The following is a 15,192-nucleotide window of genomic DNA, read 5'->3' on the forward strand; positions in this document are numbered from 1 at the left end:
CAACATGCACGCAGCAACATGACCCCATTAACTTCTGTGCAGAATGTGCAGAATAAAAGCATTTATCGTAAGTTTACTTTGGAGTAAGACAACTGGATGAGACACTTACACAATTTAATGTAAACGAGGTTCACGTGTACACATTGTGTCTGTTTAGAACAATCATGATCAAGTTGAACATTATATACTCATAATACGTGGTGAGGGACAAACATACACGCAAATATATAAATATATTAAATGAATATCCTAAATAACAAGAATTAATACGATCAAAGCTACGTGGTCCAGGTGAAATATAGCATAGCAAGTTATGTTAATGCTCTACGCAGGTGCACATAAGCAAATGCCAGTACAGACAACAGTTAAGGCTAAGTTAAATTTGACGACCGAGACCGTCGCTCAACACAGTAGGAGAAGGCAATTATTTTGAGCGAATAATTCATTTAATGAAAATAAATTTAAATATGCAACAATAACGCATAAGAGACATATAATACTATATGGAAAAACATAATAATCTACACACACGAAAAACACCAGCCGACGCACACTACACGGAGGAATGAAATACTGAGAATCTCAATCTAGTGCCAATAAATTTACAAGCCAAACTTAATTTCGAGGTGGCAGGCCGAAAAAAATTAGACACGGTAAATACCTTTAGTAATGTTACATTGCGCGAACGGCCACGACGTACCCAACTAAATATTCTCCTGTAATTACAATCACGTCTATGCTTAGACTGGTTGCGCCGCAGAGAAATTACGATGGCAGCTGGAGAGGACTACTTGCAAGACCCTAAATTCTGATTAAGTGAAGTTGAAGTTAACCCGAAGTGAATAAGTGCAGATGCAAAGGGCGTAAGGCCGGGTGCAAGTGCTTTTAAGTCTCTGCGGAGACGTCAATGCGCCTACGCAGGGATACCAGAGGGGAAAGGGACCTCTTAAAATGTAAGACGTTAGAGCTACAGAGGAGCAAAGGGGGGAGGGGAGTAAGGGTTAAGAGGGGAATCTGCGCGCATTTGATGTCTTCCGTTTAGCGCTTTACCATTACAGTAGTATCGAATATAGTAGGTAGTTGCGCCAGCGTACCTAGCGGCGGAACATTTCCCTGTGCCAAACTCGCCCATAAGAAAACCCATTTCCTTCCTAATTTGTAGCAGAATTATCATTAGCCGAATTATATGCGCCCAGAGTTTCGCGCCGTCTCTCAACCCAAATTAAACAAAGAGGTTTCTTTTCCTACAGAACGCAACACATTCTACGCCAGCGACCAACACCCTGCGTGATAGGCCGACTGGTTTTGAAGCAGACAATAGCGTCGCCCGCCTCGTATTTGTTGTATTCCACCATCCACAGAATGTGTTAATTGGCAACCTGAATGTATGTTTCCACTTTAATGTCTCCTTCGATAAGGTATAAAGCAGAGATTAATTTTTCATGAGCGATTCTAAAATAAGCTTTAAATTTATACTTTTCTTTTGATAAATTCTTATTAAATAACACTTTGAACATTCGTTTGTCTTTCCATTTCTTATAAATTCCATCCTCTACTGTAATTATTTTTGACCAGTCACTAAGCACAGATTTTGTATCTTCACGCTCAGTATCTTGATCAATTAATAACACCATGATTATAGTTTTCTTTTCTTTTCTTTTGCTGAAAAAGACCCACGACAATCTAGAAGGAAATAATAGTACGCAAATCACTTCATGACTGACAACCTAAAATACACTAGATATAAAAACTCTCAGAGAGCACAAGGTGGCGTTAATTTTACCAAGCTCATTATTTTCGCCATAATGCAAAAATCCTGCTCCTAGGAAAATCTTCCTTAAAAGAAGGCAAGCATATATGACGTGATCAATTGTCGCCCTCAACGCTTGTAGTTCTATACCATTAGTACTAATGACTCTCAGCCAGCAGCTCTCTATGCATTGTAGCAGCATGCCTGACGCCAACCTGACACTCTCTCTTTTGCCTCGCCAAAAGAGGCTTATCCAAAAGGACGTGTCCTGACGCCTCCTGTTAATAGGTCACGGGATAACTAAGGGTTTGACAGAGCGACGGGTCTAACACTATCTGTTCCTAGATCACGAGACAGCTAAGGCTTTGACAAAACAATGGGGCTTGATGCCACCTGTTCCTTGTTCACGAAACAGCTAAAGCTTAGATGGAACGGCGGAGCCTGGTGTCACTTGTTTTTAGATCACGAGATTGTTAAGACTTCGACGGAGCGACAGGGCCTGACACCACCTGTTCCTAAGTCACAAGACAGCTAAGGGTTTGACGAACGTCGTGTCCTGATGCTTCCTGCTCCTAGGTCAAGAGACAGCTAAGGCTTAAACAGTGCAATGGTACCTGACACCGCCTGTACATAGGTCAAGAGACAGCTAAGGCTTAAACAGAGCGATGGAACTTCAAACCACCGGTTTTTAGGTCACGAGAGAGCTAAGGCTTCGAGGAACGTTGGGTCCATATGTCACCTGTTCCTAAGTCACAAGGCAGTTAAGGCTAAGACAGAGTGACGGGGCCTAATACTGCCTGTTCCTAGGTCACGAGACAGCTAAGGCTTCATAAGAGCGACGGGATATGACACCGCCTGTTCCTAGGTTACGAGACAGCTTAGTTTTTGACAAAGCAACGGGGTCTCCTGCCTTCTGTTTTTAGGTCACAAGAATGCTAAGGGGGTGATACAGGAACCGAAATAAAGTATTGGTTTCAACAGTTATTTATGCTATAAAATTTTTTATCTTTTATTATTGAAAATGTCTTTTGTTTACGTATAACATAAAATAATGTCTATTCACAAACAGTTTAATCATTCTTAAAAATTAATTAAATTACAAACGCAGCTAGTAGAAGCCAGTCATTAAAAAAAAAACCATTGTAACGGCCAAATTGCTGTTGAAACCAACATGGCGTTTTTCGGAACTTTTTTCTCCTTCTTAAGCTAAGGTACTGTTGAGATCAGACTGGGTTAGGCACGATTCATTGCAATAGCCCAGACTTGACATGAGCTCAATGAATATGCTACAACCGCAGACAGGAATGAAGTATAGAACCAGGAACATGCGCAGAATTTCTTTTAGGGGGAGGAGTGTATGTATCCTAATATCTCCCCACCACCATTTTGTTCATCCCTGTAGAGAACCAGCAATTTATTTTGTGTTCAAACTTACGCTTTTAATTGTAAGTTGTAAATACAACTGAAATACCGATTAATTACTATACAGTCAATTACTGGAAAAAAATAAAATGATATGACCGCTTATGTTTTAGCTTTGTGTAACGAGGATGGCTGAATACTCTTTATCACATGCTAAAAAAAGAGGGTAGTGTTCCTAATCATGAAATGGAAGTTAAAAACCTACACATTGTGTATGAACTTAATCATACCGAAACAATTCATTTCCTTTGTATTGAAAAGTTTCCTGAACCAGGCAGACATTTCATGCTACCAGCTCTTTCTGCAGTCGCTGGCTCCCGGCGACCGCATGGAAGTGCCGCGGGAACTCGGTGGGGGAAACGAAGTCGGGTCGAACCGTGACAGGACAGGACAGCCGAGGCCCGATCGCCGGTCTGGAAGACAAAAGACCCGACTCGGTGCGGCCAGGTCCTGCGCACATGCAGTGTGTTCAGCGCAGAAAGGCATGTCATATAATTGTTCGCCAGATCTGAGCCGACAGGGTTTTCCGCGAGCTCCGAACGACTCGGACCGACTGTGCTCGTGGACGAGGGACATGCCGGGTGCTGGGTCATACCCTGCCCTCGCCACACGAGCGTGCGTGGTAGTGACCACGGCCTCTGAGGTCCCTCAGTTACACTGAAGATCTGTGCGCAATTAACCTCTGTCTACATTCTTTAAGTGATTCATGCAATGGGGAATTTTGATTTAATACAATTTCTTGGACATACGTCATCGCATTTTTTGCTCCTTTTATCATGGAAAATAATTAATGAACGAAAATAAAGAAATAAAAATGAAAACACAAACTCACAGAGAACAAGCCTAAATAAACCATGTCAAACAGATAAACCCAACGATGTACCTTAACATATATTATGGACAACACAACGACAACAACACTGATGAACACAGTAGGATTCCTATTTTCGTCATAGGAAACCTACCGTGTTCGTCGGTTTTGTCGTCGTTATCTTGTCCATGATATCTGTTTGTCTTCATCGTTGTGTTTATTTGCTGCGTGGTCCAGGTTTCGTTGTCTTCCTTCATTTAGTCTTATTGTTGAAACTGACTCTTCGTTGTTAGCCCACTGTGTTCGTCTGTGCTGTTATTATTTTTTTGTTCATGACTAAATTCCTTCCACGGGATTCTTGTGCTGTCTGATATTTAAATTTGAATATGTTTATTTGTGCTGTCGTAGCTGTGTTGTCCATAATACCTGTTTAGGAGCATCGTTGGGTTTATCTGTTTGACAGCTGAATTAGGCTTGTTCTCTGTGGATTTATGTTTTCATTTTTATTTTTTGATTTTGCTTTCTTGAATTTTTTCCATGATAAAGCCACGTATATTGCTAAAATTTTCAAATTTGAAACAGTGTTTACACTATCACGAATAAGCAGTAAAAAAAGTTTAGTCGGCTATTCTCCGTTCACTCTTAGCTGAGTTTTTAAATAAACAAAATCGTCGTATCACTGTGCCGCGTCAGAAAGTGATAGGCTGAATTCATCTTGCGCGCCAAGCACTAGTTGCAACACACACACTTCAGTACAGTTGGTGCTAATAAAATAACGGAGAAGTAATATAACAGGAGGCACCGTAGCACTTTGTTCAGCGTAGGTGGTTCATTTGCAAAGAAACAACTATGCACTTTATGATTAATAACCGTCTTCACAAAATCATCACAAGTTTTGATAACTACTCACGTTTCCTTTTCTTCCCGGGAGATAATGTCCTAGTGTCCTGTAATTCTTTCCTTGCACGAAGCACACTGCTCTTCGAAACACCCGTAAATTCCGCAGCTAAACTAGCGATATCGTTCACACGAAAATCCGGATATTAGTTTGAAAATGTTTTAAAAACATTCAACACAATATTTTTCTGTGCACTTTTCAAAGGCTTTCCCGTTCTGTGCTTTACAAAACTCGGTCCGGCGTCAGCCATAACAAACCGTGCGCATGCGAATCCAAAATACATAATGCGCCGGGCATCAACTGTACACACGGCGTCTAACATAATTGTAAGTAAATACTCGCTGACACATTAAACTGTATTGGATATTAATGGTGAAACGCTATAATGCTATAAACAACAATTGTATTGTAAAAATACTTACAAATGGTACGTAACCAAGGGACTATTTCTTGCGCACGAATAACGTGCGCGGCGGCCGGCAGCCAATGAAAATGTTTGTTTACAAGAGGCTTTGTTTATTCCAAAACTCAGGTAAGAGTGAACGGAGAAAAGTCAATTTATTTGAATTGTATTTATCAAGAAGAAATTAGACAATTAAGTGAAAAAGAATTGTTTTGAAAGTTTGATTCCAAAGCGCTATTTACGATAGCCTGCACGAACTGTTAACTGAAGTGTTCTCACATTACAACGTAACATGCAATTTGCACCACCGTTAAAAATTTTCGCAAAAAACTGCACGATCAGTACTACAAAGTTCGGGGATTCCCAAAAAGCGGGTCGGTTGTCATTTACCTGAGTTACAACAAATGCGAGGAGACAAAGTTAATTACGTAACACGAATACCAGATAATTTAAAATTCAAACAAAGGTAAACTATTCATGCGTAACATAATTAGCCATTCGGTCATCCTACTTTATCTCAGTTCATTTGATTTTACCCTCGCCATCCATTGATGCTATCAATTATTAAATGAATTGGCTTAATTTCACGGAGCGCCCTGTCAAGGCTCGGCCATAAAAAAGTGTTGAGTATTTATTATTTTGCTTATTCCAGATTTTCATACATAGTAACTTATACAAAAAAAACAATGGGATTATAGGAGTTTAGGTATCTGGATTACTCAGCTGTATACCACACAAAACGAGTGGCCAGGAAGAAATTAGCCATAAACAATGTTTTAATCACAAATGCATCGTGCGTCATTTATCCGATGAAAAAAACATCATTTGATATGCGTTTACAGAATGAGCCTGAATTCGACCTACAAACTTTGGCTGCGTGTTCGTTGTGAAAATAATTTGAAAGCGTTTACACAAGTTATGATCTTAAGTGCTTCCCAAGGCTGGTGTATGTTAATAAAGTTGAAGTTGATAAGCTGGCTTATTGATTATAATGAACAAACTATCTAAGATGAAACAGTAAACGACTGCACAAATTCCTATAACCACCAGCTCATTCACGCTCCATTCAAATGGTTTCTATGAAATGATTGGTGGTAACAACATGTCACAAAAATCAATGGGAAGCACTTTAGACCATAGTTTGTATAAATACTTTAAACTAAACCTTTTTTGTGCGAAACCAGCAGCCAAATATTAACACATATAGTAACATACCGAGTAGTTTCGAAACAAAAGTTATGACCATGAAACAGCAGTAACCCAACAAGGCGAGCAAGGGCGCAGAATTTCCCTGCGTAAGTGTCTGAAAGAAATTTATTCACACAAATATTCGGAACGTATTCGCAAACGGTTATAGCACGAAAAGAAGAATGAGCCCTGCTACGAGGTCAAAATGAGCATTTTTACATTGCTGTATGTCGAAACATTGTAACTGAATACGACTTAAACCTCCGTGCCCTGACTGATAACTTGTTTCAAATATATGACAGTCCTCAAAAGCAATAACAGTAGTACCCATTTCTCAAATGTCACTAGCAAAGCAACACACTATGTTGGTTTACGGACATTGGCAATTACATAAATTTGTTTACAAATACCGTTGCCAGTAAAACAATGACTGAATGATACACATAACTTTGTTACTACCTTTAAAAGCTGTCATATATGAAACAAGTTACATGACCCAATCTATTTGTTCTTTTACAACTGTAGTGACTGTATGTAATTTTTACCGCTTGTTAAATAGATAGTTTGATTTGTATGCATCAAGACGTACTATCGAAGCTAAGATTTTTCTCAAGAATTAATGGGAAAATAACCAAGCAGAAAAAAATCTGTATGTTTCTGTAGTAACAAAAAAGAAAAAAGAAATATTAATCTACTCATCTCAAAGTGTACTGGAGTCAAAAGTCGGTTTGTTTTGTAATATGTGACACAACATACAGATGCATAGTCGAAAATTACCTTGTGACCCTTTCCCTCCAACCTCCTCCCCTACATAATGTTGAGTTATCTTAGATACGTATACACAGTTGAATATTGAAAATTTCATTTAAAATCTGTAGAATGGAAAGTAATTTTACATACAAACAGTACGGTTTTGAAAGTTTGTCAGTTTCCATTAAGTCCAAACAGATGAAATTTGTATGTTTATGTTATTTAATGCATTACTTATTAGTTTAAAAGGGCTGAACTCCTTCTTGACATTTAATGAAGGGGTGGGAGGTGCGGGAAATAAACATTTATATAATGTTAGTATTACTTTCTGCTCTCTCGAAAGCTACATTGACGCAATTTTTGCGGGGCATGTTAGAATATTAACAGTATTCGTGTATAAAAGTTTTATAATATACATGTAAGATTTGTATTTTTCACTGACTAATCAATTAATCAATGACTAGGCTTAGCCAGGAGGAGCCGAGAGAAGCCGATTGTAATCTTGGATTATGACATCACGGCCAAAAATTGCCAAAAAATGAATCAAAATTTGCCAAAAATTCATCAAAATATCTAGTTTTTAGAAAAAAAATACCACAAAACATCTTCATAAAATAAGAAAAAAAAAAATCCTTTTTTAGAAGAAAAAATTCCCACTTGGGGGAAAAATTCCCGTTTTAGTCCTAAAAGCGGCTTAAACTCCTTAGCGACAAGCCTACCCAAGCCACTGAGGTCATGACCTCAACTATTAAGATATCATGGACACCATTTAAATAATGTCGTGAAGTTCGCCATCTTGAAAATCCGTAAGTATTAACTTAGTAAATAGGGAAAAATTTTAAAATTATAAAAAAATTAATTAATAAAATTTTATTAATAAACACACACTGCCATTTTGTAATTATGACGTCAAAGCCGCCAAAAATACATAATTTTCATCAGAAAAATCTGGAAAATATTTAAAAATTAATAAAATATTTAAATAATATTTACATATTTCATGGAGTATTCCGAATGAGCAGTAAGAAAACTAAATCGAACTCAAACAATGTAGATAAAGAATTGGAAAACCAGAGCCTATCAAGAACTCTCTGCAGCCTTCAGGCATTATCCAAAAAGAAATAACTTCCGGAGTGCAGGAAATACTGTTATAATATAGAAGGCTGTATGTATTTCATAAAAATTCTTAGCTTCTGTTAATTTCATGGGATTAATAACAATGAACAAATATCATGTTTAGGCCACAAACATAAATAAGATTTAGGTTCTGCTCTTTAGCGTAGAGCATAAAAAAGTCTAAAGTATTAAAAAAACTAATGTATTTATTGCACAGCAGGAAAAAACCCTCTTAAACTTGACGCTGCAGTTATCAAGATCTGGAAGGCAGACCACTCACGATAAAACCTTGATAGCCAGGGAGTAAAAGAAATTTCTTCAAGTGAGAATGACGTTATTTCATATGCAGAGAATAACTACTATGAATCCAATGTTCAGTAAGATGAAAGTTAGCTGTGTAGGTAGCAAACTTGAAAAAAAAAACTAATTACAAAGTGTTTTTAAGTAGTTGCTGTTTTATTATATTTTCTGGAAAATTGTTCAGAACATTTTATACCTTCGTGTAAATTGCACACAATCGGCAATTCTACTAACATACGAAAATAGACACACTTTCGCAACTGTATATCCAACTTAATAAATCAATATCAGTATTTGATTAATTTAATAAACTCATATGTTTGTTACCCGCGTGGTGTGTACATATGTTCAAATTTAATTGCAATTGATTAACGAAGACATCGTTGTGCTACTTCATACATTAATATATTATCTATTTTTTTTCTTCCAAAAAGCCAAAAATAATTGGGACACTTAAATAGATTGGTATTTTCTGGACAGTTATTGAAAGGGAATTCATACATATATTTCAATTAATAAATTATAAATAATCTAAACACATACAAACACAAGGTAGAAAAATAATATGACAGTGAGCCGGACTGAAAATGCATTTCATCACAAATCATCCTTAACAACAATTATTTTTTATTTTCTATCAATAATTATTACGTTCTGAAAATGTTGCAAAGATTCTTGTTTCTGAAGAAAAAAGGTCTACATCTATATTATTTATGAGATATTGAGGCATCGCTTCATTATTAAAAAAAAAACTATTTACAAGCACTAGGTTTGTGTAGGTTTGAAATAAAAACTGTGAACACTTTTCACTCGCCATAAACTTTCTGTATACAATCTTCAGGTTATAGAGTGGGATAAGTCCCTGTAACATAATTCCGATTTAGCATCATATCGTCACCTTGTTAGGAATGACTTAGACGACTAGTTCCATTATTTCTCAAGATTCAAATACAGTCTGCATCAATAAAGAATAGTGGTACATATTACAATGTAATATGAACTATTAGGCCAAAAGATGCTTTCTAACCTGTAGTTCCGGCGAGGAGACAGTCCCGGCTAGAAGGCAGTACCTACTGGCTAGGAGACAGTCCCAGCGAAGAGACAGTCCCGGCGAGAAGACAGTATCGGCTAGGAGGCAGTACCGGCTAGGAGGCAGTACCGGCGAGGAGACAGTCCCGGTAAGGAGACAGTCCCAGCGAGGAGACAGGCCCAGTAAGGAGACAGTCCCGGCGAGGAGACAGGCCCGTATAAAAGGCATTACCGGCTAGGAGATAGTTCCGGTAAAGAGACAGTCCAGACGAGGAGACAGTTCATGCGAGGAGACAGTCCCGGATAGGAAGCAGTACCGGCGAGGAGACAGTCCCGGCTAGGAGGCAGTACCAGTGAGGAGACAGTCCCGGCTAGGAGGCAGTACCGGCGAGGAGACAGTCCCGGCGAGGAAACAGTCCCGGCGAAGAGACAGTCCCGGAGAGGAGACAGTCCCGGCGAGGAGACAGTCCCTGAGAAGAGACAGTCCCGGCGAGGAGACAGTTCCGGCGAGGAGACAGTCGAGGCGAGGAGACAGTCCCTGCGAGGAGACAGTCCCGGCGAGGAGACAGTCCCGGCGAGGAGACAGTCCCGGAGAGGAGACAGTCCCGGCGAGGAGACAGTCCCGGCGAGGAGACAGTTCCAGCGAGGAGACAGTCGAGGCGAGGAGACAGTCGAGGCGAGGAGACAGTCCCTGCGAGGAGACAGTCCCGGCGAGGAGACAGTCCCTGCGAAGATACAGTCCCGGCGAGGAGACAGTCCCGGCGAGGAGACAGTCCCTGCGAGGAGACAGTCCCGGCGAGGAGACAGTCCCTGCGAGGAGACAGTGCCGGAGATGAGACAGTACCAGCGAGGAGACAGTCCCGGTAAGGAGACAGTCCAGGCGAGGATACAGTCCCGGCGAGGAGACAGTACCAGCGAGGAGACAGTCCCGGCGAGGAGACAGTCCCGGCGAGGAGACAGTCCCGGCGAGGAGACAGTCCCTGCGAGGAGACAGTCCCGGCGAGGAGACAGTCCCTGCGAGGAGACAGTCCCGGCGAGGAGACAGTACCAGCGAGGAGACAGTCCCGGCGAGGAGTCAGTTCCTGCGAGGAGACAGTCCCGGCGAGGAGACAGTTCCTGCGAGGAGACAGTCCCGGCGAGGAGACAGTCCAGGCGAGGAGACAGTCCCTGCGAGGAGACAGTTCCTGCGAGGAGACAGTCCCGGCGAGGAGACAGTCCCGGCGAGGAGACAGTCCCGGTTAGGAGACAGTCCCTGCGAGGAGACAGTCCCGGCGAGGAGACAGTCCCTGCGAGGAGACAGTCCCGGCGAGGAGACAGTCCCGGCGAGGAGACAGTCCAGGCGAGGAGACAGTCCCGGCGAGGAGACAGTTCCTGCGAGGAGACAGTCCCGGCGAGGAGACAGTCCAGGCGAGGAGACAGTCCCTGCGAGGAGACAGTTCCTGCGAGGATACAGTCCCGGCGAGGAGACAGTCCCTGCGAGGAAACAGTCCCGGCGAGGAGACAGTCCCGGCGAGGAGACAGTCCCGGCGATGAGACAGTTCCGGCGAGGAGACAGTCCCGGCGATGAGACAGTCCCGGCGAGGAGACAGTCCCTGCGAGGAGACAGTCCCGGCGAGGAGACAGTCCCTGCGAGGAGACAGTCCCGGCGATGAGACAGTCCCGGAGATGAGACAGTCCCGGCGAGGAGACAGTCCCTGCGAGGAGACAGTCCCGGCGAGGAGACAGTCCCGGCGAGGAGACAGTTCCTGCGAGGAGACAGTCCCGGCGAGGAGACATTCCAGGCGAGGAGACAGTACCAGCGAGGAGACAGTACCGGCGAGGAGACAGTTCCGGCGAGGAGACAGTCCCTGCGAGGAGACAGTCCCGGCGAGGAGACAGTCCCGGCGAGGAGACAGTCCCGGCGAGGAGACAGTCCCTGCGAGGAGACAGTCCCGGCGAGGAGACAGTCCCGGCGAGGAGACAGTCCCGGCGAGGAGACAGTCCCTGCGAGGAGACAGTCCCTGCGAGGAGACAGTCCCTGCGAGGAGACAGTCCCGGCGAGGAGACAGTCCCTGCGAGGAGACAGTCCCGGCGAGGAGACAGTCCCTGCGAGGAGACAGTCCCTGCGAGGAGACAGTCCCGGCGAGGAGACAGTCCCTGCGAGGAGACAGTCCCGGCGAGGAGACAGTCCCTGCGAGGAGACAGTCCCTGCGAGGAGACAGTCCCGGCGAGGAGACAGTCCCTGCGAGGAGACAGTCCCGGCGAGGAGACAGTCCCTGCGAAGAGACAGTCCCGGCTATTTGGCGCGGTAACTGTATGAGAGAGAGGGGAGGTCGGCAGCGCCCAGCGTAGCACTCACAGTAATTGTAACCGCCGCGCGTTTATCTCGGCAGTGAGCTGAACGGGCTGGAACAAAGGCGCCGGGGTTCGGGGGTCGCGAGTGCTTGAACTGATTGGGCCGCGACAAAGCCGTGTGTGGCGCTCCGGTTCAAAAGGACTAGTGCCATCCAGGAAAACGGGAAGCGAGTCAGTTGCGATTACATTTCTCTCTTTAAATGCTTACAAGCGGCTGAGTTGGCACGCTTGGTTTTATAGACAAAGCACGTTTTATTTGCTCTACCTTGCCCAATAACCAATTAGCGTAAATATTACACGCGAATATATTTTAAAATTTTTTTTTTTAAGTCAGTATATTTATTTATGTTGTAATGTACTCTTTTGAAGACGAATTGCAGACATCCTTAGCACAATCTGTTAAATTGCGGTCGAAGTTTTGTACTAAGCGGGTATTCTGGTTGGTTCGCCTCTGCTTTCTTCAGTGTGAGGCGAAGGCACAGCACGATTCACAGTTCTGAAAACAGAAGGAAATTTTTTCCACAAATTGAAAATCCCCGCGCAGGCCTGGAATCGAACCTTGTGTCTTGGTTCATGAGCCAAAAGCTATATCTCTGGGACAACAGGTCTGATACGGAAAGATAATCTGCAAATCCACACATATTTAAGTGAAATAATTTTTTGCGAGAAATGACTTTCTACACCACGAGTGAACATTTGGTATTTGACGAGATCTTTTACATGTTGTGTCTAGGCCAGACATGCAAGCAGGTTTACTGTATACGATTGGCGAATGAACAAAACACTATGCCAAGTGCGCGTAGAAGGCTGTTATTTACAACATGATGCTTCATAATAACGAGATTAGTCGTTACCTGATTATATAAAGCCCTTCGTATATCTCATATTAAACCTATGATTTTCAATGCAAAACCCTGTGGCGAGTAAATAGTTTTAAACCTAACAGTAACGGCAGTTGTTTACTCTGTACATTTCCATTGTGAAAATGGGAGTATGTACTCTGTACTTATCATAATACTGGTCGAGGTAAAATGACAGTATATAAAATATATTATGAAATAATAGGAAAAGGCTATCAACATGATATAGAACTCTATTTTTTTTTTTTTTAATTTGTTTGTTGGTTTGTCGGTTCGTTCCGACATAAATCGAAAACAATTGACGTATTTTGAAGAATTTTTAAATATTAATGTCATCAGCTATATATTTTGACTGAATTACATCCCTAAGGGGTACAATGGGGGAAATATAGTTTTAAAATTACGAAACATATCTCTGAAGCTAATATTCGAGGCAAAAAGTCTATCTATTGGATGAAATTATAAAAAATTACTGTAAATGACTATTAATTTTATTTAGCACTCAAAAAATAGTAATTAAATATTTATGTATTTTATTTGTCTTTTTGTTTGCATGTTTGTTCCGATGTCAGTCGATAACTACTTCAAGCAGTTTGATGACATTTATCAATAACGACTTTGACTAACTTAAACACTAGGATTTGTATATTTACATAATTCGAACCCTAAGAGAGTGAAAAAAGAGATAATATGGTTATAAAATAATTAATTATACTCTGAAGATAAGCAAGCAAATAAGCATACAAAACGATAAACTGCAATGTTACCATTTTGCGAAATTCAACCCCTTAGGGGTTGTGAAAGTAGTAAGTATGGTTTTAAAAAGGAACCTGCATACTTCCAAATCCTTTAGAATTAGAGGTAAGAAACTAGGAAAGAACAACATGCATGAAGAGATGTGTATTATATATTTTTTAAATTTATTTACATTCACCATTTAAAACGTAAAAAAGGGGTAAGTTTTAATTTATTAAAACGAATAAAGTAAGATGTTATAAATTTGGTACGATTAATAAAAATAATAAACAAACATTCATTAACATTTTGTGGGATTCCGCCCCTAATAGGTGTAAAAAGTGTAAGTTTGGTTTTAAGAAAAAATCAAATCTCAAAAACAAAAATCAATTGGAAGGTAAGCAAATGAGGACGAATAACATACATATATAATAGTTACCTTTCATGTTTTTATATTTTCTCGAGACTCGACTGAAAATCGGTGGAAAACAGGATAAGTAAGGTTGTATGACAAAAATCATATCGCCCAAGAAAATCAAGCAAGAGGTAAGAAACTAGTTACGATGTGTGGTTTAACCATTTGTGGAAATTAGAAATTAAATATAGCAGAATAGTCGTAATTTAGTTTTTATAGCAATAAATCATAACTCCAAGCAAATTAGAAGAGACTTAAAAAACTGAGCAAGAATGACCTACATTCTAAGATTTCATGTTTCCGCAATTATTGTTATTCTCGACATATATTTACCATTATTAACGCAGAAATCGATGGAAGTTGTACTATCGACGGCTGGGATCCTGATGTCAGTGACGACAGATCCCGATGGAAGTGGTACCATCGACAGCGGAGATCTCGTTGGAGAGTGGACTATCGCCACTGGCAATGCAAGATGAGACTTTAACGCATGCATTTTTGCCTGCAGAAGGAACATCTACGTCACTTGCATCATTAACTAGTTCGACGATGGTGGCTAAATATTCTAGAATCCACGATGGTCTCTGTGATGTCATTATTCCTAATGGCGGAATTCAAGATAGCGGAAAGCAAAATGTTGAACGTGTCGTCATCAAAGATTGCCGCCGATTTCAAGGTCATAATTTCCCAGAGGCTTATGGCATCTTGCCGATGTGGAATTTAAGCCGCTTAGGGGTATTTTCGTTCTTTTAAGGGCAAAAATACTTTGAGGCATTTCGAATTCAATATTTGAGAATTTTTATGGGAAATTTTCCTTATAAAATGGAAAATTTGATTTTTCAAATTTTTTTCGTAATTTTTTGGTGGTATGTTATTATAACTGGAAATATTAAGTCACTTCAGCGAATTTTTGAACAATTTCGATAAATATTTGACAAATTTAGGCTAATTTCAGCAAGATAGCCACCGTGACGTCACATTCCAAGATTGCGATCCCCGGCTCATGGCTCCGCACCCAGCACCCAGGCGCCGGAGCACTATTTATACACTACTCGAGGGATATTAGCCAGTGATGCATGAGAAAATACATTGTGTATCAACAATAAACATACCCATACCAAGACTACGAACCATTTTTTTTTTTTTACCATTTTGCGAGATTCCACCTCTAAGGGATGAAG

The 15,192-nt window shown here is 41.1% G+C and overlaps 1 protein-coding gene across 1 annotated transcript; it reads left to right on the forward strand.

Moving 5' to 3' along the window:
• The first annotated feature begins 3,746 nt into the window (after positions 1 to 3,746).
• On the forward strand, positions 3,747 to 11,234 carry LOC134529159 (uncharacterized). Its single transcript, XM_063362998.1, has 2 exons — positions 3,747 to 3,787; positions 10,043 to 11,234. Exons 1-2 carry the CDS (start codon positions 3,747 to 3,749, stop codon positions 11,232 to 11,234), a joined length of 1,233 nt encoding a protein of 410 aa, XP_063219068.1.
• Positions 11,235 to 15,192: the final 3,958 nt, after the last annotated feature.

Source organism: Bacillus rossius, chromosome 1, assembly GCF_032445375.1.
Source record: "Bacillus rossius redtenbacheri isolate Brsri chromosome 1, Brsri_v3, whole genome shotgun sequence".
In the NCBI taxonomy this organism is placed as follows: domain Eukaryota; kingdom Metazoa; phylum Arthropoda; class Insecta; order Phasmatodea; family Bacillidae; genus Bacillus; species Bacillus rossius.